The 24,568-nt window shown below is 43.3% G+C and overlaps 2 protein-coding genes across 3 annotated transcripts; one reads left to right on the forward strand and one right to left on the reverse strand.

The window, feature by feature from the left end:
- Nucleotides 1-275: 275 nt before the first annotated feature.
- On the reverse strand, nt 276-10,623 carry LOC109645636 (lysine-specific demethylase RSBN1L-like). Its single transcript, XM_020111255.2, has 8 exons — nt 10,072-10,623; nt 9,721-9,840; nt 7,985-8,679; nt 3,917-4,054; nt 3,644-3,786; nt 3,313-3,480; nt 3,116-3,227; nt 276-2,813 (listed from the first exon to the last, which is right to left on the reverse strand). The coding sequence occupies exons 1-8, from the start codon at nt 10,559-10,561 to the stop codon at nt 1,098-1,100; spliced, it is 3,582 nt and encodes a 1,193-aa protein (XP_019966814.2). The 5' UTR covers nt 10,562-10,623; the 3' UTR covers nt 276-1,097.
- A 6,979-nt stretch (nt 10,624-17,602) lies between these two features.
- LOC109624006 (uncharacterized) lies at nt 17,603-24,005 on the forward strand. 2 transcript variants are annotated; one of them, XM_069528603.1, is made up of 2 exons: nt 17,603-21,182; nt 22,909-24,005. In XM_069528603.1, the coding sequence occupies exons 1-2, from the start codon at nt 17,704-17,706 to the stop codon at nt 23,603-23,605; spliced, it is 4,176 nt and encodes a 1,391-aa protein (XP_069384704.1). In that variant the 5' UTR covers nt 17,603-17,703; the 3' UTR covers nt 23,606-24,005. The 2 variants fall into 2 exon arrangements, with proteins under 2 accessions (XP_069384704.1, XP_019934055.2); XM_020078496.2 differs by having other exon boundaries at nt 17,603-21,178; nt 22,902-24,005.
- The last annotated feature ends 563 nt before the right edge of the window (nt 24,006-24,568 follow it).

A 24,568-nucleotide genomic window follows, 5' to 3' on the forward strand; every position in this document is an offset into this window, starting at 1 on the left:
TGTTCCAACATGGCATCCTATTTTGAACATTTTAACGTCCTCATTTAGCATATTAGCACCTATTCTAGCATTTAAGTCAAAGTTCCTATGAGGCTGATGGGAATTTATCCGTATATCCTGACGTGATGAAAAAATGGACTAACAGAGCCATTGTCTTTTCAATGTGTTGTTGAAAAACACATGTTCATCTCCAAACTGCAAACGTGGATAGAAAGATAAATACTGAAACCTGGAGGATATGAAAGGCAGGAGAGACATTAACATCGACTACATCCTTATTTAGAACCATTTATTGAGAGGTTCTGATCAGAGTATAAATCACACTACCAAGTCTTATCTTAGGAAATAAAATGTATTTACAACAAAATTTTCACATACATTGGTTTCAAATAAAAACAGACAGTAAATAATATAAATAAGTTCTATGGAAAATAAAACTTGTTTTACAAAAAATATATGCAATTTCTGTATACATTTTCTCACATTGGTGCTAATAACATCTATACTGTACAGTTTTGGTACATACAGTATCATTTACAGCCCTGTGTGAGTCCGAGTCCAGTCTGAAAACAACTACTTCCTCCGCTTTTGGAGTGTTAGAAACAACAAACCCCATCGTCTGAAGTAACACGGCAGAGAGGATTTCAGCAGGAGATCTGTGACTCGCTGACATTGTTTCTCAAACGGTGAACACTGGTAATTCCTACAGCAGGGAGTGAGAATGGTTGTTTTCAGATTGGCTAGTCCAGTACCTAAAATAGGTGCTTTAAGAGCGAAGCTAAGTAGTGCACAGGCACTGACACACGGGTCACATTACATTTTGTATAGAGCCTACATACATTCGCTAACAAACGTGAAGTGAGCTACTTAGCTTACATTCTTAGGCAATGTTAAAATACTTGTGAGAGTGCATCCTCGTTTTGCTACGTCACTGGAGTGATGTGGCCGTGTCAGCAAAGTAATGGAATGCACCTGCTCGTCTAATTACAAATTAGAAAGACCAGTCCATGTCTAAAGGAAGGATACAGTGGCAAATATTTTAACAAAGCCGAAGCATACGTTGCACAGTAAAAATAGAAGACTAGACACTGAGACATTCATAGTAAGAAGTCTTTCTCTGTTTGGGGCGTGTGTGTTTTCAGGGGCTGTTTTAACAAGTGCTGCTGGGGCCGAGTGTCCTGTAGGGGCGTGGCAGGTTTTCCCTGCACAGAGTCCTTTACTCTTGGTCCTTTAGAGGGCACAAGTGTCCGACTGTCCGATCCAGGCTTAGAGGAAGAGCCTCGAGAGTCACTGTGATGGTGCGTCTTAGGCCGACTGTCTGTGAAGGAAAGTGCGAAAGTTTGGTGAGCATCCATCGGCTTAAAGAGGTCAAAGGTGATGAGCGTCCGTGGTGGTTTGTGTTCTGGCGGTGTAGGACCAGAAGATTTCTTCCTCTCGTCTTTACCGCCGACGTCTTTATCCTTCTTTCCTTCTTTCTTAACCTGAATGTTCGCAGGTTTGGGAGCGCCCGTCTTCCCATCTTCTCTGCCTGACTTGGCCGGCGTATTCAACGTGTTGCTCTCCTTGCCCTCCCTGTGCCCGCTCTTCTCCTTCTTCCCGTGTGAAGACTTGTGTTTATGCGAGCAGGCGTCTCGAGCCTCCTCTCTGTCTGGCCTCGTGTGAGATGCTGCGTGTGCACCTCCCCTGTCTTTCTCGTGCTCCTTCTCCCTCTTGACATGGGCTTGCGTCTTTGAGTCCCACTCCTTGGCCCACTTCTCGTCTTTCTGTGCATGCAGGGAAGTTTGAGAGGCTTTGCTGCTCTCTCTTGTCTGCTCCTCATCCTCTTTTTTCCTCATCTGTGGCACAAGCTGTGTTGATGTATTTCCCTCTCTTCCCGGCTCGGCCTTCACTTTCTCATGCTCTCTCATCCTGTCCCTCTCTCTATCCTTGTCTTTCGGCCTGTCCTTTTTATCCCTCTCCTTCTCTTTACTTCTATCCTTATCCTTCTTCTCCTTCTCTTTAGCCTTTTCCTTTTCATCTCTCTCTCGTTTTCCTTTTTCCTTATCCTTTTTGATCGGTGTGTTATAAGTGGTCGTTATACTATCTTTAGTTTTCTCTTTTAGACCTTGACCTGGCAGAGTTGTCTTTTGCTGCCTCTCTTCCTCCACATTATTTTCCTTCTTAATTTGCTGTAGTGATTTTAAGGGTGTACTGTCTACTCCACCCTCCTCGTGGCCTTTCTTCAGTATCTGGCATGTGTCTGCACTTCTATCTTCCCCTCCCTTCCCCTTCTCCTTGTCATCTTCCTCAGCTTTAGGCTCCATTAGTGAATGAGTGAGAACACCTTCTTCTCTCTCCTTTACAAAAGGTACAGACTGTGTCGTTGACAGCTCCTTCATCTCAGCGCTGTTCTCTTTCTCTTCCTCCTTAAAAATCAGTGGTGGCATTTGTGGGGGCGGCCCCTCCCCTCCTTCAATGTCCTCTTGCTCCAGCTTCATCACCGCCTGTACAGCAGGGTCACACTGCCTTCCTTCTACCTCCTCGTCTTCATCCTCATCGTCTTCCTCCTCCTCCTCTTTGATATGAAGCGTGACTTCCCTATGTGCACGCGTCTCTTCCTTCGTCTCCTCTTCCTCCTCCTTCTCTTCGTGTTGGTGATACTGTTTGAGCCGGATATGCCAGGCCAGGCTGCAGACAGCAGACACCGTCTTAAACTGGTGGACGACTCCTCTGGGGATGAAGTAGATGTCATCGTGGTAAAGTTGAATGCGGGCATATCGGATCCCCTCCCTCCGGAGCTGGTTCAGCTTGGCGTCATCAATCCACTGCACACACTGTAGAGACAGGAAGACACGTGGTTCAGCAATTCCACCATACAAGATCAACTGATGCACTCGACAAGCTAACAGAATAACAATGGGGACTTCCTCTAATATAAATTGATTATCAAGAGACAATGTGGCATGCCAGAAGTCAATGAAAAGCTCTGGGTTTCCTTTTTTGCACTAAAAGATGCAGCACAGTGATTATTCTCTGTACGAAAGAACCCATGACATTTCACTTATAGTATTCACTTGAAAGTGAAGTTTTATATCTGCTGTGCATCCAACTGACATGATTTATAAACCTGACCCACCTGAGACAGCGGGGGTTCATGGAGATCCAGCTGCAGCCTCATGACCACATCTGGGAAATCTCCGGCGTGGAAACACACAACATCTTTGGTGATCCGGGCAGGAACGTCACTGCTGTGAGGCCAAAAATAATATTTGTTTTTCTCATAGTAGTAATCACTAGTGGCAGATCAAAAGTATTTTTGCACTGTGTACTTACTCTTCTCCGCAGCGCACAGCCTTCAGCACACCTACAGCCGCAGTCGTCTGTCTCTCAAAGCCCTGACCGATGTGATCAGCGTGCGCTCTTGTACGGTCCTCGAACAGCATCTCCCGGGGCTCACTGGCTCTCGGTAGATACTGCAGGTTCTTTATCTCATTGGTGGACCTGAAATACATTCATTAACAACTGTCAGAGTATGTTCGTGGCACAGCTACATACCTGCACGTGCAATGTACAGAGACATGGTGAAGGTATTTGATGAAAATGTGGCTTTGCTATTGCCACCTGTGCACTGGTAAACATTTACAGACTCAGTATCTCCACACACCTTTTCCTCTTGAAGGGCGACTTCGGCATGTCTGCCAAAGGGATCATCTGTTCTCCAGGTCTGACCCACATGATGGGGCCGTCGTCGCTCTCTGTGGGGCTCTGCAGCCGCAGACTGGAGAATGTTCCCCAGGGCAGAGTTCGCTGCAAAAACACAGGGTGAGAAACTTCCAGTTTCATAATGACTCGCTGCCATACACAGGGAAAAAGAAAGACAGATGTTCACACATCCTCTAGCTGCATGTACATACACAAACATCTCAAAAACACTGACCTCCAGGAAGGGAGATTCTTCTAACATGTTGATGAACTCTGGGAAGTAGTCTCCGACCTCCTCATCCACAGCTCCGACCAGACTGACCTGCCGCATGGCCCCGGCACGGTACGTTCCCTGGGAGTATGTCCGCTTCACCTGCAGCAGGGGACCACAGCGGAAACAGATCAGACTCTCACCCAGCAGGCATCAATAAATCTTACTATAAATATACCACTAAAAACACATGTAGTCTACTGCCAGCTGAAACATTTAAAAAAAACTTAATTTGCCTTTTATGGTCAACAACTCAGGCTACCGTGGTCAATACAGGGATGGGAAAAACATTTTATTGACACTGATATCATCATTTAATCAGCCAGATTTTGTTTTTGACTCCATTAACCCTTCCTGATCAGTTTCTGTAGGAATAACCCAGTCTGACTTTTTTCAGTTGGATAAAATTGAATCAGCTCCGATCCCTGGTCTATCAGTCAATTTAATAAGCTGTGGGAGTTTGTCTCCCATGTTTTACAACGTACAAGTGGTTCGGACAATGTGGAACCGGTTCTCCAGACACAATCCTGTTTCCAGTTCCACTGAAATTAGCATCTGTCTGCCCATAATAGAACCTTCAATGCAAAGATGGAGGCCACACTCAACACTGAAAGCAACACGCAATAGAGAAAAAGGCGAACCGATATCACTGTGAGGACTGAAAGACAGTCTTGCAGATAATGAGTGAAAAACCAAGCTCTGTGGATTATATTATTAAATCTAGAAAACAGGATGACCAAACATGGGCTCAACTAAGTAAAGGTTTTCACTTCAACAGTTTAAAGAGGAATTCATGAAGTGCAAGAGAAGCTCATTCACTTCTATCATCATATGGATGCTTCAGTTTAATGCATTTTCTTACTCCATAGTAATAAACTGCAGGATGTTCCTTTAATGTGTGTGTGTGTGTGTGTGTGTGTGTGTGTGTGTGTGTGTGTGTGTGTGTGTGTGTGTGTGTGTGTGTGTGTGTGTGTGTGAGCATACAACATAAAGACTGTGCTCACAACCTGTACCTCCACTTATAAAATATTTAGCAAACAATCTTTAAAAAACTAAAATATTATACAGCAACAAGAAACATGATATGTATGAATTTACAATATACACTCAATGATCACGTAGAGGTTCATGTCTACACGATCCTGTACAACAGTCCTGTATGAACATCCCCATTAATGGACCGTAAATGATTCTGTTTCTGGTAACGTGATCAGAAATGTGCAAGTTTAATTTTATAATACACTGTATATGAGATGAATATAACAGAGAGAAAGCTGAGGTCATCACCAGCATAGTGAGTTTAACTTGTTTTTATGTTCTGATTTCTGTTTCTTCTTCTTTTCACTGCTTTTCTCAAGTTACAATGACATCAGCGCCACTGACTGTGTATAAATGTATTGTTGTTATTCTTCCTATTGACAAGTTACCAGTTGCTATGACATTCATGACAATGCATGACACATAAATCTAAAGTTATTTCTATGTTACTAGGAATCAGTGTTTCTCAATAAGACAAAAGATATGATTACAAGCAATAAATTACAAAGAGGAAAAGAATTGTGTGATCCGTGTTAATGGCTTCACCACAGGAGAGATGTGATAACAACAGAGGAAACAGGAGTTTCATGTTTTTGACAATTACAGATTTTGACAGCAGATAGTGATGCCTTCCTGGATGTGTTTACTTGACTAATACTGAGGTGTGAAAAAAACAACTCATACAAATGAGAGTCTTAATAAGGCAGAGTCATTCTCAAACCACTTTATTTAAGAATCTTCAGTCTAAATGTCACTTTAAGTCAAATAACCACAAAAAGTCTGGAGGGAAGATACACTTTTACAGGTGAATTAAAGTTTGCTCTTTAAAATCATTCATATTCATCTACTCTCAAATCAGTTACTTCCAAAGGACTGACCAGACCAACACTTTATCTTTCCCTCTGCAGACACCATGCCTGTTGACTTAAAGGTCATACATACACACAATATTCTCTGCCTCTAGATGTTGCACAAGCACCAGCATCTCGGACCAAAACAAATGTAGCTAGTTAGCAATGTCAGCAAAGTTTGCATGGTTGTGTTATATAATGTGTAACCCATCTTAAAAATAGGGCGTAGCGGTCATCACAGACGACAGGTGTGTTTACAGTGTTTGTGTGCTCTCCACCTGGGTGTCGCGTTTATATCACTGAATATCAGAGGAGGGCCGATGGTTTCAAACGGATGGAGTCACATGCACTGACAGCAACACACAAATGCAGATGGAATATAACGTCACCTTCTGCTCAGGAAGCAATAGCTCTGCTAGAGTACTCCCAGTGTACGTAAATGTGATATGTACGTCATGTGATATACATTTCAGGTGTGTTAGTATGGAGGGAAAATGTTTCTGATCCGGAGCTAAAAACATCTGGACAGAGACGAAGCCTCAGATAAAAATCCTCCTGCATGTAAACTTAGTGCAAGTTTAAAGTCTGTGGGTTCGGACGCACCGTGTCGGTCTGACAGCAAACACAGGCGTGAATCAATCACTCACTTCAGTCGAGGATCACTCAACACTGCTGTTTCACTATCAATGTTTGCTGATGGAAAAATACAAGTCCACTGTCCCTATAATCAACTGACGTTTAATACAAACTGGCTAAAATCAAGAAAATAAACTGACAGCAGTATCGGGTTTGTTTTTGTGGAGGATAAAATGAATCATCTGCCTCATGTTGGTAGTGGAGCAAAATCCTGGAGCCAGACGAGCTGAAGCAGTATCTGATTAGGACAAGTTCTCCTCACAGTGAAGGGTGCTTGGAATAAATAAATGTATGTATACCTGACCTAAATTGAGATCGAGGTGTAGGAGTGACTAAAGTTATGATTTTTACAAACTGCTGACACATGTTTTAAAACCTTAATATTTAATTTAACAAGCTGTCTATGGTGAATCAGGTTTCTTAATCACACCTAGCAGGATGCAGCCACTTGTAGCAGATATTGTACCTGATTTTTCATCAGGATCCCTTCATTATTCTCTGTGAAATAAAGGAAAATGTTGAAAAACACTATCTTACTATGTTAAAGAAAGTTGGTTCATGGGTTCTTATCTGACTGATACCACATCCTTCCACCAAGTTCCATGGAAATCTGCCCAGTAGTTTTTGTAATCATGCTACCTGACAGACAAACAAATAAACTAACGCAGAGGAAAACAACCTCCTCTGTGAAGGTAACAGGAAGAGGGGGGGGGGTTTCTGAGAGCAGAGACGACTTGGTCTTACAGACGCAAAAAACGTCTGATTTATTTAGCAGTTAATTACCATTTTCAAGTTGTCACGTACCGTAGCTTTCGAAACAGAAAACAAGGTGAGGTTTGTGTGCTCGATGGGGAGAGTCAGAGCTGAAGGTGAGCAGCCGAGGGGCGTGTGGAGTCCGAGGCAGGATCATTTAGCATATTCGTAGATCCACGAATATTAGACACAGCAAAGGTTTAGAGTTACACCAAGACAGAGATTTTTCTTTCCGGAAAAAACTCCAAATATGAGGAACAGGACACGTTAACACAAACCAAGGCTACAACAAAAGCAGATCTAGCTGTCGGCACCTCTACAAAGCGTACAACAACAATTTATAACTCATCCATAATTGAACTTACTTCAGCTCCACCTTCAGAGGCATGAAAGCACAACTGAAGGTGTAATAATCAATATAGAGAACTCAAAAGTAGGAGATTTTTTTCCAGAGACCAATAACAAGTTTCAACAGACGTGACACACACCCTTACAGCTCCAAACACAATAGTCCACTGAAACACGTTGAACACAGGAGTAAAGATGGATTTAAAATCAGAGTGAAAACATCTTCCCTCCAACAAGACTGTCGCACAGAAAACCTGAAAGTGTAAAGTGTTGTTTCAGTGTGTAACAGGTGATTCCGAGCTGCTCATACCTCCTGACTACGATCGAACACTTCACAGAAACAGTGGATGTTTCAGCACCTTCTCACACACACTGAGCCCCCGCCAACACAGAACAACAGTCTCACCTGAGAATGGAAGTTGACCATGGTTGTCGTCTCTATGTCCTTCTTCCCGAGCACCTCCATCTTCACCGGTGCGTTGGGGAACTTGTAGGAGAAGTAGTCCAGGAAGTCCGGGAGGTAGGACGCCGCTCCATGAATGATCCCCATCACGAAACAGGCAGCCTGGGCCTCGTCCTCGCTGAACGACAGGGTCACAAACTCCTGAGCGAAGCGCTGCATCTCGGCCGGAGACAGAGCTGCGAGCTGCTCGCTGTAGGCGTGCGCCACAGACGCTCCTCCGTTGGCCTGCTGCTCGACGTGGATCAGGCGACTAAACTCCAGACCGGACAGGCCCGGCGCCGGGGTGCAGTGGAGCGGGGAGTTGTAGCCAAGCCTGTCCCTGACCATGGTGGAGATGGAGGTGGAGGTAGCGGCAGAAACAGGAGGATCCTGGTAGTGTTGTTGTGGAGCGGTGGTGGCATGGAGGAGGCTACTGCCGTCGCTGCTGTTGTTGTTGTTTCCATTAATTCGACTGAGGAACTCGGGCAGACCCAGGGAGACTCCTGAACACACCGTCTGGCAGGAGCGATGGTACATTTTGGGTCGGCTGTACCGCTCCTTCACCCGCTCTCCATCTTTGTGCTTCTTTTTCTTCTTCTTCTTGAGTTTCTTCAGCAGGAGGTCCTCCTCTGAACCAGCTTTGGGCTTCTCCTTTGGCTCTGTGAGAAAGAATAAGAATTTTTTTTACACGTCAGGTTTATTGTCAGACAACTTCTAAATCTTACAATATCTGGAGATGTTTTCAGACATGAACTCTGGAAAATTTCTTGTTCAGACTTTCTCCAGGATTTGCTTTTCACAGCAGGAGATTGTCCGAGTCCGACACATTCACAACCACAGGAAAAACTCCTGAGCTTTCAGGTGAGGGCTGGTGAAGTGTAGGAGGCAGGAGATGATGTTTAACATGCAGAGATCACATGTTTTTGTTTACAGCACACAGTCACTGGCATCTGCTCTTATCACCAAAAGCGCTTGAACCGCGTTATCTTTCAAAGCTGACATCTTCTTCTGCATCTTCTACAGCACTTTTTTTTTTGGTGTTATTTGGGTTTTGTACTTTTGCGTCTGTCGTTTGTATAAAATGTCATCTAACGCCCACTCGCTCAAGGGGAATCCTTTGGATAATCTCCTGCTGTATTCTCACATGGACTCACTCTGACAATAGTTGAAAATAAAAACCCTGGAGATAGTCCGGAGCACCTGACTTGGACATTTGCCTTATCACACACAGCACCTTCGGATTATCCGGAGTTCAGTGCATGTCTGAAAGTAGCTCTGCTGAGATGAAGATTTCAAGCAACTCGAGATTACATCTGAACTTTGAAAACTTTGAGCACAAGTAAGGAAATGTATTCCACTAGGTTAACAAACTAAACTGATGTGTCTGATTTGCAGTTGACATCGTGTCACTCAAAAATTCATCTGAATTAAAAATTCAGACTTAAAGTTTAATTAACTATTGTGTTGTGTACTTATATAAAGACAGTCCTTCACACATTGTATGTGTATAACTCTGTAGCTGTTTCCTTACAGCAATATGATCAAATATCTGTCTGAAGGAGGCTGAGAGCAAAGCCGCCCAGCTGCACGTGTATGTGGCCAAAACATTAAAGTGATTAAAGTAATTGCATATAATTCAAAGAGCTGATTCAGAGAGGTGGGAAAATCACTTCGGTCCCTGTAACATGTGTGAGTCGTACCGTTCTGTGGAGAAGTCGCCTCTCCGTTTTCTCTGGTGATGTCATGTGCAGGAGGCAGTTTGTGATGTTTCCACTCTTTATTCTTCTTCGTGTCTCTGTCCTTCTCCTTCACACGGTGATCTGAGGGGGGCGGTGAAAAGAAACACTTTTATAATCATGCGGAGACTCGTCGGTGAGGAGCAAACATTTCCACGTGTATAAATCTCTATCCGGGCCTAATAAACACTGGGGCCTGTGGTTCAGGGAATTATATAATAATTCAGCTAACGCTTTTATTACAGTATTTCCTCACGTGTGGATTTTGCATCAGAAGCTAACCTGGCTGCAGCGCACCGCCCGGTGGTCACCTACCTCTCTGGAGCAATTTCACGTCGCCGTTCTCGGTCTTTGTATGGCAGCTAGCTGGGCTCAGTCTCTCCACACCCGCGGGGGAGCTCCGCTGCGCTTCGCCGCCTTTCTCCTTCTCCTTGTGTCGCTTCTCTTTCGCCTTCTTCACTTTCACGGGCGAAGCGAGGAAGTTGCTGATTTTGAAGATTTTCCGAGCGGGAGTCGCTGGCCCCGCGGCGGCGGTGGAGTGACTCGCCTTGGCCGGGCCGAAACTCCATTTCGCTGGGCTCCCACAACTCTGCTTCCCGTTGTGTTTTTCCCCTGCGCACACCTCTCCGTTCACTCTCCGGTGCTTCAGGCCCTTCTCCTCCACCCGGACCTTCTTGGGGGGCGGCGGGTAGATGTCGCTGGAAGACTGCGGTCGGCTCTCCGGTGGTCGTTTGGCTATCAGGGGTTTAGGGGAATTTGTTTTGCTGTTTGCTGCGAAATGCATGGAGTCCACGGACTCGGCCATCTTGGAAGTTTCTATTTTTTACGGTCATACGTAAGTGGTGCGTGAGAGCCAGGCTGGGGGCGGGGCTTAGTGAGCTACGTCAGACGCACTGAGGACGGAGAGTGGAGGAGGAGAGTGTTTACAGCCAGTGACAACAACAAGCTGTGTGTGACACACACTGACACACACAGACACAACACACTGACACACACTGACACAACACACACTGACACACACTGACACAACACACTGACACACACTGACACAACACAAAGACAGACACACACTGACACACACTGACACACACTGACACAACACACACTGACACACACTGACACAACACACACGGACACACACTGACACACACGGACACACACTGACACAACACACAATGGCACACACTGACACAACACACTGACACAACACACACTGACACTCACGGACACACACTGACACAACACACTGACACAACACACAATGACACACACTGACACAACACACTGACACAACACACACTGACACACACGGACACACACTGACACACACAGACACACACTGACACAACACACAATGACACACACTGACACAACACACTGACACAACACACAGACACACATTGACACAACACACTGACACACACTGACACCACACACACTGACACAACACACACTGACACACACTGACACACACTGACACAACACACACTGACACACACAGACACACACTGACACAACACACAGACACACATTGACACAACACACTGACACAACACAAAGACAGACACACACTGACACAACACACACTGACACAACACACTGACACGACACACACTGACACAACACAATGACACAACACACACTGACACACACATACACAACACACACTGACACAACACACTGACACACACTTACATAACACACTGACACACACTGACACAACACACACTGACACACACTGACACAACATACTGACACACACTGACACACATTGACACAACACACAGACACAAACTGACACAACACAAAGACAGACACACACTGACACAACACACTGACACAACACACTGACACGACACACACTGACACAACACACTGATATACACTGACGCAACACACAGACACACACTGACACAACACACAGACACACACTGACACAACACAAAGACAGACACACACTGACACACACTGACACAACACACAGACACACACTGACACACACTGACACAACACAGAGACACAACACACTGACACACACTGACACAACACACAGACACACACTGACACAACACACTGACACACAAAGACAGACACACACTGACACACACAGACACACACGGACTGACTGACTGAATATCACTGACACTGGCTGCTCTGATCCAGCTGTATCCATCTGTCACTCACTACACTCACTGTTTCTTTAGTTTCAATAAAACATTATTGAGAAAGGTGGAAATGTTGATGTGATTGTTTAATTGTTTAAACCAAACCATGTCGTCTCATATGAAGAGCTATTTACATTAAAACTTTACAAAATGAGTTTAAAAAAAGACCTGCTATAAACAGTCAAACACACACACACACACACACACACACACACACACACACACACACACACACACACACACACACACACACACACACACACACCCATTTCGTATAGGACTCATTTACAGCTGAAACGTATTGTGTTTTAAAGTACTGGTTTTACTTCAACAAGAAGTATTTTTCACTTGAATCTTATAATTTACTATAAAAAATAATTCATACATATATGGCTGTAGATAATTAACCAAGAAAATTAAAAAAAAATCCAGAGTAAAGTATTTTATGTATTTAATATCTGCAGATGTTTGATTGTGTTGTGACACGTTCATGCTGCTTGTCAAAGTTTCTAATATATTCATCAGTTGTAAATGCGCAGACTGACTCTGTATATAATGAGACGTTTCCTACAATGTCACTAGGTGGCAGTATAGTGATGGAAATGTATTGACAAGCATGTTTGTCACCCTGACCCTGACAGCTGTATTCTCTGCACAACAAGTCATCATATTAGTACTGTTATAAACATTATGTGATTAACATTTCAATAAAACCCTATGATAACACACTACTTAGATACTTGGATGAAAATGAACATTTTATAGTGACAGAAAACTCAAACAATTATATTAATTAATCATAACAATGTGGAAAATCACATTTCTCAGTCAAACCTCTGCATCCATGCTTCTCTGCTCCATAAATCTGCAGCCTCTGAAGTACAAGTATTAATGTGTACACAGTGTTCATCAGTGCTGACATTGGCTTACGCTAAAATGTTTATTTCTTTTGACCCAAATAGTTTATTTGGTAAATGTAACACTGAGCGCAGACACTAAAACAGTTGCTATAGAGAGACACAGTTCAGAGGATAACAAAGATTCTTTTTTGGTCCCATCAGGCACATCAGGCAGCCCAAAGTAAATAATCCCTGGTGGAAAATACATTCGGTCAATGCTGTAATCAAATACAAAATTTACGTTACAGTGCACTTTTCTTTTTACCATTTAATTATTCAATTCCACTACAGTATTTGTTTCTACTCCATCACGTTTGTTTAACTAGTTTGCAGATTAAGATTTTAACCTCCACATTATAGGAGGATCTAATAATATAATACATTGTTTAAAATTAATCTAAAATCATTATAATTGATTTAACTTGAAGCAGTTACAACAGTAAGAAAAAAACGATTTTTCATCACTTCATCAGTAATAATTAGAAATAATTATATAATTTAAATAATTTTACGACAATCATACAAGTATTTTTATGGATTGAGTGCTTCTACTTTAATTGCATTTTGCCGATAATACATATAATCATAATACTTGTGCTTCAGGAAATAATTTTCCAATATTTTGCCCAACTTGGGAAAAAGGCAAAACATTTTGTTCAAGACCGGCATTCTGATTAGTGGTCGACCCTCTCTACCTCCTGAGCCACAGTCACCCCAGTGTAATGGAGTTACTTTTACCCAATTAAAGGACTTGAATTCTTTCCTCCACCAAACAAACCTATAGTACTATGGATAATTCAGCAAGTTGCCATCAAATGTAATACTGTTAACAGCCTGTAGTCTCCTCTTATAGTAGAGTTGGTAGGGACAAAAGGAAATGTCAACACATTGGGGGGTCCCATCTTTCTGTGCACCCACATACATGACCACAGCATGGTAATAGACTGACTGCAGCACAGATCCAACATGAACATGAATGTGATGATGTGACAGAAAACAAAACAACTTCACTGCAACTTTTAATTCCTTTATACAAATTTGATAAAAAACTGTAAAATGAAATGTCTCCTTTCACCCCAGAGCTCTGGCAGAAGGTGTCAGCAGCAGATCACCTGTTCCCACGTTACGCCTGCTTCTCATATCCTTCATCGGGACAAGGATTCAAATATATTAATTTCAAGCTAAGACTAAAGGAGGTCCAGGCTCTTGGAACACAGACAAATTGACCTGAAGTTATCTAGTGTTGGCGAGCTGTAGGAAATCCAGCCCAGATGTGAGGGACACTTGGTTGTTTCATTTTTAAGAATCACTATCGGTCATTCGACCAATGAAAAACATTCTCACATATGGTAAAGGAATCTATCAGTTTCAGAAGAATTAAGGAGTTGGCAAAGGAGATTTAAAGTGAATATTAAAATGTGTGTGTGTGTGTATGATAGACTCAACAGAGAGTAGGAGTGGTTCTTTAATTTTAAGCAGATACACACTGATTAAGTGGGGTGTTACCAAAGGCAGGCGCTGCACCATGACGACAGTCGCTGGGTTCACTCAGTTGGAAACGGGACACTTATGCACATAACAGACGTGAGCAACGACAGCGGCTCCTCTGCCCAAAGTGGATGGAGATGAAGCGTCCTGCCAGGAAGCCCAGGCAGCGAAACTAGACTGATGGTCAGAAGTTTATTCTAGTCTGTGTGGAAAAAAGTACAGTGTTTACACGATCCGGGACAGAGAGCAGGCCAAGTCAGTACACCGGGGGAATTCAAAACACTGTATCCCAAGAGGGCACCATGGGGAGAAAAAAACCTGCTGTCCATAAATGGGTAAAGCCAGGAGAGAGGGCATTATGGGGAATAAAAGAGCTCCTGACTGTACTCTGCAGCTGAGTCACAGGATTTATTTAGATTGGCTAAAATCAAATGAATAAACCCTTCTAACCTTTATCATCCATATTCTAACCTCTAATCATTTTCATTCTTCAGGCACCAGGTTAACTCGCTGTGGCTGAGCAGCGACTGTCTGAGATTTGGTTGCGCTGTTAAAGACGTGGCTCGATGATAATAAATCAACATGACTCAGTGTTCTGACAGAACGCTCTTCAGAGTGTAAACATTTCTCTCACACTATTTCCCAGTGTAAGTGTTGTGGTATTGAAGTGACTGCAGAAGGTGAAAGGATTCTCTATTCCCGGCTTTTACCCTGTCGTCAAATCTCAGATGAGCTCATGGCTGCATTAGCATAGAGGAAGGAGGAAGAGTCCAACTTGAAATGTCAAAAAAGTTTGGATAGATAGCTATTAGTATGTGTATTCATTCACAAGAGCTGAGTGTAGTCCACCAAGCTTTAGTTGTAATATACTAAAGTTTTTTTTTCTAAAGCAAAAAACTGAACTGAAATTCAAACTTGAACTTTTCCAGAAACGGTGGCATTCAGAGTTGTTAAGCTCTTTTTTCTCCTTATTGAACCTTTTCTCTTCCGCCTTGACTCGTTTTTCATTTCATATGTGATGTTTCCCACAGTCCTCTCACTAAACAACTGGATTCCTTTGTCATTATTAAAGTCCAGCTGAGAGATCTCTCCAGTTTTGTGCAGTCGGAGTAAATGTCCAGTGAAACAGAGACACAGGGGTCACGTTTCAACTGACGCCTCAGACAACTAGTGCAGTTTCAGTCTGCATAACTTTCTTAGACTCATATGAGGTCACAGAGATGATGATCTTTGACCACTGAAATTTAATAAATTCATCTTTGAATTCAACTGGTCACAATTTGAAGAAATCTCCTAAAGGCAGACTTATGAGATCATGTTCAAGAGGCCCAAAAAAACAGGTTTTATGAGTATGAACATATTTACCACATTTGAAATAATTATTTTGGGTGTTCATGTGGCAAAAGAGTATTTTGTAAGGTCATAGAGATCTTGACCTTTGACCTCTGAACTCAATCCTTGAGTCCAAGCGTGGGTTTTACTGATATTTCACATACATAAGAACATGAGGTCACTGTGAACTTGGCCGATGACTTTTGACCTCAGTAATCTAATCTGTTCATCTGTGAATCCTTGAAAATTCCCTCAAGCAATCTTGAGCTATCATGTTCACAAGAAGGAGATTAATGGACGAACGGAGGGATAGACAACTTGAAAACATAATGCCTCTGGCCACTGGCTATGGCTAGGACAGAGGCATAATAGAACTGAAGTGGCCTAACAAGCACCAAAAGTGCACAAATTTCTGAAACATGAAACACAGACATCACATACTATCACTCATCTCTCATATCCTGTGGTGCGACTGACATTTAAATCCTGGATATGAAAAACTGAAGCCTCATCATGTAAACTCCCTGCTAAGCAGATGATTTATTTGGTCCATGTACCGTAAATATGCAGACTTCCAAGATTGGGGCTTTTAGCTTAGAATGACTAAGCTAAAACCTTCATAGACCTCACTGTCTGTACACAGTGAGTTTGGCTTCTACAAAAACAGATTGCCTCACTGATTCTACATGACTCAAGGGTTAGCACTGTCCGAACAGAGTCAATAGAACATGAGAAATGTCTCTACCCTGGAACTACATTTAAATCAAACAGCCTTCACCGATAAATCTGACATTCCTGGTTTCCATTAACTCAGAAGCTGAACTGAACCACACAGCTTACATTAAATTGAAATACGTCCTTACAAATCTGATGAACAAATTCTTGGCACTGGCACCGCAGCCTTTGTATTAAATGCATAGTTTGACCTGTCGCATCTGTCCTTCACATGTTTATAGACCACTGACAGGAAGCCTGAGGAGCGCCTGCCAAGGCAACTGTGGCACACATGCATATTCATGGCCATAATATACTTATCATTACATCACAGAGGGAGTATGTATTGCAAATGGTCTTCATTAAAGGATGTGATTAGAATGAGGATGAATTGAAATGTAACTAGAATAACATGGAGAGTATAAACTGTACATCCACCAAGCTGTATAAAAACATATTTAATTCTGATAGATCCATGAATTAATCTCTGGGGGGGAAAAAAACATAAAAATGTCCTGGATGTGCACTCAAATGTGAGGTTCTTTCTGGGCCGATCCTTGCAACAAATTCCATGGCAATCTGTTCAGTTGTTTTTGTGTAATCCTGCTGACAAACAATCACAAACAAGCTAGAATGGCCTTTAGTAGTGTGCATATCTTTCCCCAGGCCTGACAGTCCCCTTAAATTCAATAAAGCCCCACCAAATTGTACAGACTCATAAATATCAGTCCCTTAAATGTTTTTTTTAATTATTCCCTGGGAAAGTGTTAAAAAATGGAAAAAACAACCTATCCCACAATGTTAAGGAAAGTGAAAACAATTCCTGGATCAGTCCTTTTCTCTGGATCTGCACCAAAATCCAATTTGCCTGACCCATTCAGCATCCTTCTGCCAAGTTTTGTGCCAATCTGTCCAGTAGATTCTGCATAATCCTGCTGACATACAAACAAACTGACAGCAGTGAAAACATAACCTCCTGAGCAGAGGTAATAATAGAAGTAGAATAAGACATATGCTTTCTAATGTTTTCACCATTGTGCTTTTTCATGATTGATTTCTAGCTGTCATGACAAACTGCATCATATCTGACCCTCCCCTCATGTGTCACACCTATCATCCATTATCTCTCAGAGATACCATCACTCTCACCTGTGTTCCTCTCAGGCGTCTCACTCCTCGTGTCTCTCAGGGATTCACGTTCCAGTGAACAGCTCCATCAGTACTGCCTTCCTCCTCTTCTCCCTCCCACCTCACTCCCTCCTCTCACTGTCACTGTGCCTCACAAACTGAGGTGGATCTTTTTTACGCTCTCTCCCTCCTCTCCCTTTAGTCTTTACTCTCGGGACGTGATGAGGTTAACAGCGCTGTGCATCTATGGGACCCTGCTGGCCTTGTCAAGCCTCTCCCGGACCACAGGGGTCTCTGGTGACGGAGACATCCTGGGAGATAGGGGATATGGGCCCTGTGCTGCAACTCTTGAGCTTGAAGGGCCATGCAGACCGGGACAGGAGGAGGACACATGCCCCTACCTCTTCACTCTGCCACCGCTGACCGTTCATCTGCCAAAGCAGCTCACAGAGCTGGAGAAGATCACGAAGGATCTGCAGAAGCTGAAGGACCATGTGGATCAGCTGAGGAAGATGTGCGCTGATTGTACAGTAAGACAAACTGAGAGAGTGTGCAGAACACAAAGTGAAAGAGAGCATGTGAAGACAAATGAGGGAACAGATAAACAGGGGGATGAGAGGAAGTGGGTGAATGAGAGAAAAGATTTAAGAGAGGACGGGGTTAAAGTGGAAAAGACGATGGATGTGGATGGTGACACTGACTCCAAAGAAAGAACAGTTTTAGAAGAGAGAGGGAGAAAGAAATGGGAAGCAGAGGGAGAGAGCGGTGAAAGGGTCGTAAAAGAAAATGAGAAAACAGAAACCTTAAAAGAAGTGCCATTAAAAGATGGAAAAACTCAAACAGAGGGGGGAAAGGTAACAGACAAATTGAGGCAGCAAAAGGTGCCAACTTCTGGTGGAGAGGGGAGAACAGAGGGCATGACGAGAGAAGAAAATAAGGAGATTGAAAAAGTTACAGAAAAAGACAGAAAGGGGGATTTAAAGGGAGATCAAGTAGATAAGCAGCAGAGTGGGAAAGAAGGAAAGATGACGAGTGATAACAAACACGAGGAGAAAACAGAAGAAAGTGACAAATATTTGAGGCAAGATGAAACAAAGGAAACAGACAAAAACACCCAAACTGTGGAAAACATGGGCAGTGATGGAATAAAGATGTCTGAGGATCATGATGAGCATACAAATAAGGAGCGAGAGCAACGTTGGGAGGACAGAAAAAAGAAAAGGGACAGGGGACTAAGAGTGGAGCAAAATAACAAGAAACCAAAACAGACTGAAATCATTGGGCGCTCAGCAACACAGAGGACTATAAAAGAGGGGGAGGAGGAGGAGGAAGGGGAGATGGGCACAGAGATCAAACCCGAGGCAGAAGAAATGGTCCAGACTGTACAGAGAGACAGCGATGAAGATTTAACGTCCAACAGAACGAGTGAAAGGACAGACTTTGTTTCAGTCAGCCAGACTCCATTAGTTCCCATTAGTCCAACACATGACTCGGTGGACTCAAACAAAGCTACCACCTCAACGTCATCTCCTCCCCCTCGTCTTCTGTCCAGTTCACGATTGATCCCAGACATGAGATGGACAATGACCAAAGCTGCTCATGGACTTACAACCCAAAGCACAGACAGTGATGTGACTGGCTTCTCTGAGCACCCACATCCTGATGAAGAGGCAGATGTGAGGACCACAAGTACGCCAACAACAATAACAATAAGCACACTGGGAGTCCCCAGACAACAGATAACCAGCAGCAGTACAAGGTTCACATCAACAACTAGTCCGAGACCCAGGGCAAGCTTCCAGAGTCGATCTATGTCCACCGCAGCTACAACCACCTCAACTCCCCGTCAGAATTTATACACAACTACAGGAGGAGAAGACCACAGCCCGTGGACAGTAAAGAAGAACGCCAGCTCCAACACTAACCCTGGAGTGAAACCTCAACGAAAGCCTGGTGAAAAGCATAAACCAGGAATTAAGCCTGAAGCAGATCGTAAGCTAAAAAATCCTAAGAATGACAATAAACCTGATGGAGCACCTTCACCAGACAAAAAAATTAAGGACGACCAAAAGCAGAGGCCTTCACTTCAAAAACCCACAGCCAAGCAGAAACCCAAACCTCCAAAAGTCCAGATTAAAAAACCTGACCAGAGAGCTCCACTTCAATATGTGAAAAACAATCCTGCGCCTAAACATGATCGAGACCTCACAACGGATCAAAACAAGTTAGTACCTCCTGTCCAGAGACCTACATCCCATCAAAGACTTGTATCAATAAATGCAACTGGTACTGACAAAGATCTTCTGAATGATCAACTGAACTCGAAACCAGAGAAAAAGCCAAATCGTCCTCTAGACAAACCAGAGCCAAAGCAGAAACCTGAGAAAAAAACGAAAAGTAAAGAAAAAGCAGAATCTGATTTATCCTCTAAATCAAACCAACATTTCACACCTGAACCTGAAAAAGCAGAAACAATTCAGCTCAAGGCTGAAGAACCTATCCAAGAGTCTGTGACAGAACTAATGAGAAAATCCGATGAAAATCTGTCTCCTGAGTCTAAATCTAACCAAGACTCAACACCTGGACAAAACATTTCACATGATCGTATTAAAATACCTTATGATAAAAAGCCTAAACCCGGCAAGAAAACCCCTGTGATTAAACAAAACCCTAAACCTGGCCACATCCCTAAACTTTACCCAAAACATCAAGAACTTGGCAAAAATACTAAACCCAGTGTGAAGCCTAAACTTGGCCAGGTACCTCAAACAAATCCGGGGCCTAAAAAACCTGTACCTGGCCAACTGCCTGATCTTAAACCAGAATCTGTACCTGATGAAATCCCTGCAACAGAATCCAACATAACATCCAAACTAAGGCCTCCCACTGCACCCGTGCCCACACTGAAGCCAGGAGCAACATCTGTTCAAAGGACAAAACCAGCAGTGCAACTAAAATCGAGCCTAAAGACCAAAACAGATTCAGCTCCTTACATCATTCGCGTGACGACTGTGGATGGCATCCAAAATTCTGAAATTCACATGCCACCTACATCTGGTGCTATAAAACATATTGCTGAGGCGACTCATTCCCCGCAAGACACAGAGTTCAGCCCCAGCACAAAAAAAACCATCACTCCGGGTCCAATGACCTCTGACAGCCCTGAGCCTGTACCCTTCCCTCTGCTTCACGCTCTCCCTGAAGGCTTCACGGTGAGCCCAGGCAACAGGGTTACGTCTGATCTGAGGCCACAAACAGCTGGACAGCCATCATCGATCCCAATGACAACAAGACCAAACAAAATCGTCCACGGGATCCTCCCAATTGTTATCGCTAGCACCAGTCCAGGATCCACAAGGCCAAACCCGGCTCATAATGCTGACTCCAGCTTACAAACTACGATACGTCAAGATGTGGGGGAAACGTCTCCAAGACAAAATCCACATAAAAAAATGATCACCACTCCGACCACTTCCCCCAGAGCCCACACTACCTCCACACTTAGCCCTGACTTCAGGTCAACAACCCCTCTCACCTCTGGCCCCGAGGCCCCGGCGGCTGAGTCGTCCACTCCCAGTGCACTAGAGCTGCGTGTAAAAATCAACCAGGTGGTCGCTCTCCCCAGTAGCGTGCGTCCAAAAGTGCATCCTGAGGACAACCAGGGAGGCAAACTACCAACGTGGATGTCATCTAAAGGCAAGTGATATTATTTTAGACTGTCACAACATGCTTGCTAATTTTATGTGCCAAAAAGACAGTTTGGAACACCATGAGCAATATTGTAATAATGCTTTATTTATATTCTCCCACAAAAGACATCAAAAATTTTAGCTTGAAATATTAAATGGAGAAGACATAAACTATTTCACAATGACATACTTTAAGATATACAGCTTATATCCCTAATGTCTCCTGTCTTCTTGCAACAATACATCCAAAACTAGAATGGCAGTGAGTAGAGTTCATACCTCCACCAAGGCCCAGCAGTCCCCTGATGAAACCGTATTAAAATAGATTTGGATCTGCACCAATTGACGCACATTCATAAACATCAGTCTCCTTAACATTTTTTTCATCAAGATCTGTGAAGTCTTCTCTTATGAATCAGTGACAATGTTGGAGAACATCATATCTCACAATGTGGAAAAAAGATTCCTGGATCCGCACCCTGATCCAGATCCACACAAGAAATGTAATCATTTCTTTCCTACTCACACCACATCAGGTTCCACCAAGTTCCACAGTAATCTGTCCAGCAGTTTTTTGTGTGATCCTGCAAACAGACAAACAAACAAACAAATGCAGATGAAAACATAAACTCCTTGGTGGAGATAATAATACAGCCAGAGGAACTGTTGTGCATTAGCAGTTGAGTGCCTTATTATTCTTTCTCTTGTTAAAAAAGTAAATTGGTTTTAGCTGACCTGACAGGATTTTATTAAGAGGCCCACATGGCAAATCCTAATGATCCTCACATAAAAGAAGAGCATTTAACTGTATGGTTTGTGAGATCATCTTTGTGTCATACATCATGGCTTTTTGTCAAGTAGGAATTTGCATATGTGTGCACAATGTGTGTGGTGATAAGAGATAAAACCACAAGTATGCGCAGGCTAACGTGGTAAAAACATCCTGCAGAGCTGCGTGGGGAACAGTCAGTGATACATTTGGCTTCAAATCTGTCCTATGATTCTTGAGTTTAACAGCGAGACACAGGTGCAGATCAGGAGGATTATCACATCTGCCCCCCTCCTTCTTTACACAGTTTATACATCATAACATTAAAACATGGAACACTCGGTTTATGTTTGTTATTCTATCATAGCAACTTCAGGAAAGAGGTACAGGAAAGATTAGTTATTGTTTAAAAGGAGGTATTAGTATGCAGCCCATTTCTGCCAATGTAAGAAGAAAAAGATGCTAAATTAAAAGATATTATGTAGTTGTTTAAGATATTAAGTCAGTATTTTGAGATACTAAGTTATCATATTGAGACATTAAGTTATTATTATGAGTTAATGGGTCATACATTTGAGATATGAAGTCATTATTTTAAGATATTAAGAAGTTATGATGAAATATTTAGACCTTATTTTGAGATATTGAGTCTTTTTCATGTGACTTTAAGTCATTATTTTCAAATATTGATTTATTATTCAGAGGTATAGTCATAACTGTGATATATCTCATTGTAATGACTGATTGTTTTAAAACACAGGGGCAGAGTTTCCATTCCTCAGAAACACTGAACTATGATGAAGTGGTTTCTGCTCTGACCTGTTGACCTTGTGTGACCTCAGCTAACATGTCTTCACCTGCAAGATACGAACCGAGGCCTAAAAGATAGAAGAAGGATTTGTTTTTGAAATGTTTTGAGAGAAAGGTTTTTATTATTCTCTCTTCCAATCTTCCTCATCAGCAGTGAGGAGAGACTGCTCGGACCACCTGCTGAGAGGGGAGACCAGCAGCGGGGTGTACCTGGTGACCCCTGACATCCGCAGCCGGAGCTTCTCAGTCCTTTGTGACATGGAGCTGGAGGGCGGAGGATGGACCCTCCTGCAGCGCAGACACGACGGCAGTGTCAGCTTTAACCGCACCTGGGCCGAGTACCGCTCCGGTTTCGGGGAGCTGCACGGCGGGGAGTTCTGGCTGGGGAACAACATGATCCACCTGCTGACCCGGGACAGGGACATGGTGCTGCGGGTGGAGCTGGAGGACTTCGACGGGGTGACGGAGCATGCGGAGTACGCGCAGTTCAGGGTGGCCAGCGAGAGGCTGCGATACCGGCTGACGGTGGGAGGCTACTCCGGCACTGCAGGGGACGCTCTCCGCTTCAGCAGGAGCTACGATCACAACCACCGGCCATTCACAACCCCAGACCGGGACAATGACCGATACCAGTCTGGGAACTGCGGGGCCTACTACAGCTCCGGCTGGTGGTTTGACGCCTGCATGGCTGCCAACCTGAACGGGAGGTACTATGTGGGGAAGTACCGGGGAGTCAGGGACGGGATCTTCTGGGGCACATGGCCCAACATCTCCACAGAGTATTTCCCCACTAGTGACAGGGGGTCCTTTAAAAGTGTCCGGATGATGACCCGACCTAAAGGCTTCACACCATGACTCTGCTTTTATATCACATATAATAATACAAATAATGATAATAAAACTCATCACACTCTCCTCACTGTTAATGTGCACTATCAACACAACTCTGCCGCCTGGTGGTGATTAAACGGAGGATGTATATATTTACAAAGGTTATAATCACAAGTACATCGTGTGTGTTTTTTTTGTAATGTTGAAAATAACTTGATAGAGATTCATGTGTTCCATGACGAGAGAGCGATCCTCTTATTTTTCTATGAAGATGTGTGAATCTGACGGGTATGAGGCTACAGAGACTGATATTTTTATTATTACAATACTGGAAGGCCAGTTGATGGTTGAATGAAGCTGTTTGAGATGTTTTATAATGAAGTTTGTTTTATGAAGATGAATAAAAAGAGATGTCATGAATTAATCGCATTTACTTGTGTGTTGTCTGGAGACTACATTACAAAAGGACCAGTGCATTGAATAACATGCAAAAGGGATAGTTCACCCCAAATTGAAAATTCAAACATTATCTACTCACCACTATGAGGATGGAGGGGTGGGTGAAGTGTTTGAGTCCACAAAACTCTTTCAGGGGGAAACGGGATTGGATTTGGCTGCAGCAATATTTACCACTCGAACACTTCACCCATCCATCCTCTTAGCGCTGAGTAGATATGGAGTGACTTTTAGTTTTTGGGTGAACTATCCCTTTAAATTAACATTGTTAGAAAAGCAACCACAGATTCTTCAGGTCAGATTTAAATTGTAGTAGCTCGGCCTCCATTTCCCTAGATCCTTTGCGTGAAGACGTCAGAGACGAGTTGCTTGGAAGTGCATCCTGATTGGACAGAACCAGAAGAGGGTGGAGCTGTGTTTACACAAGTGTGTACATCCGGTCTGTCAAGTGTGAAGAGACACACTGATGCAGACCAGAAGCAGAATAATTAGCCTTCAAAATAAAAACAAAAAGGATCATCCCAATCAGAA

Source organism: Paralichthys olivaceus, chromosome 7 (assembly GCF_024713975.1).
Source record: "Paralichthys olivaceus isolate ysfri-2021 chromosome 7, ASM2471397v2, whole genome shotgun sequence".
In the NCBI taxonomy this organism is placed as follows: Eukaryota; Metazoa; Chordata; class Actinopteri; order Pleuronectiformes; family Paralichthyidae; genus Paralichthys; species Paralichthys olivaceus.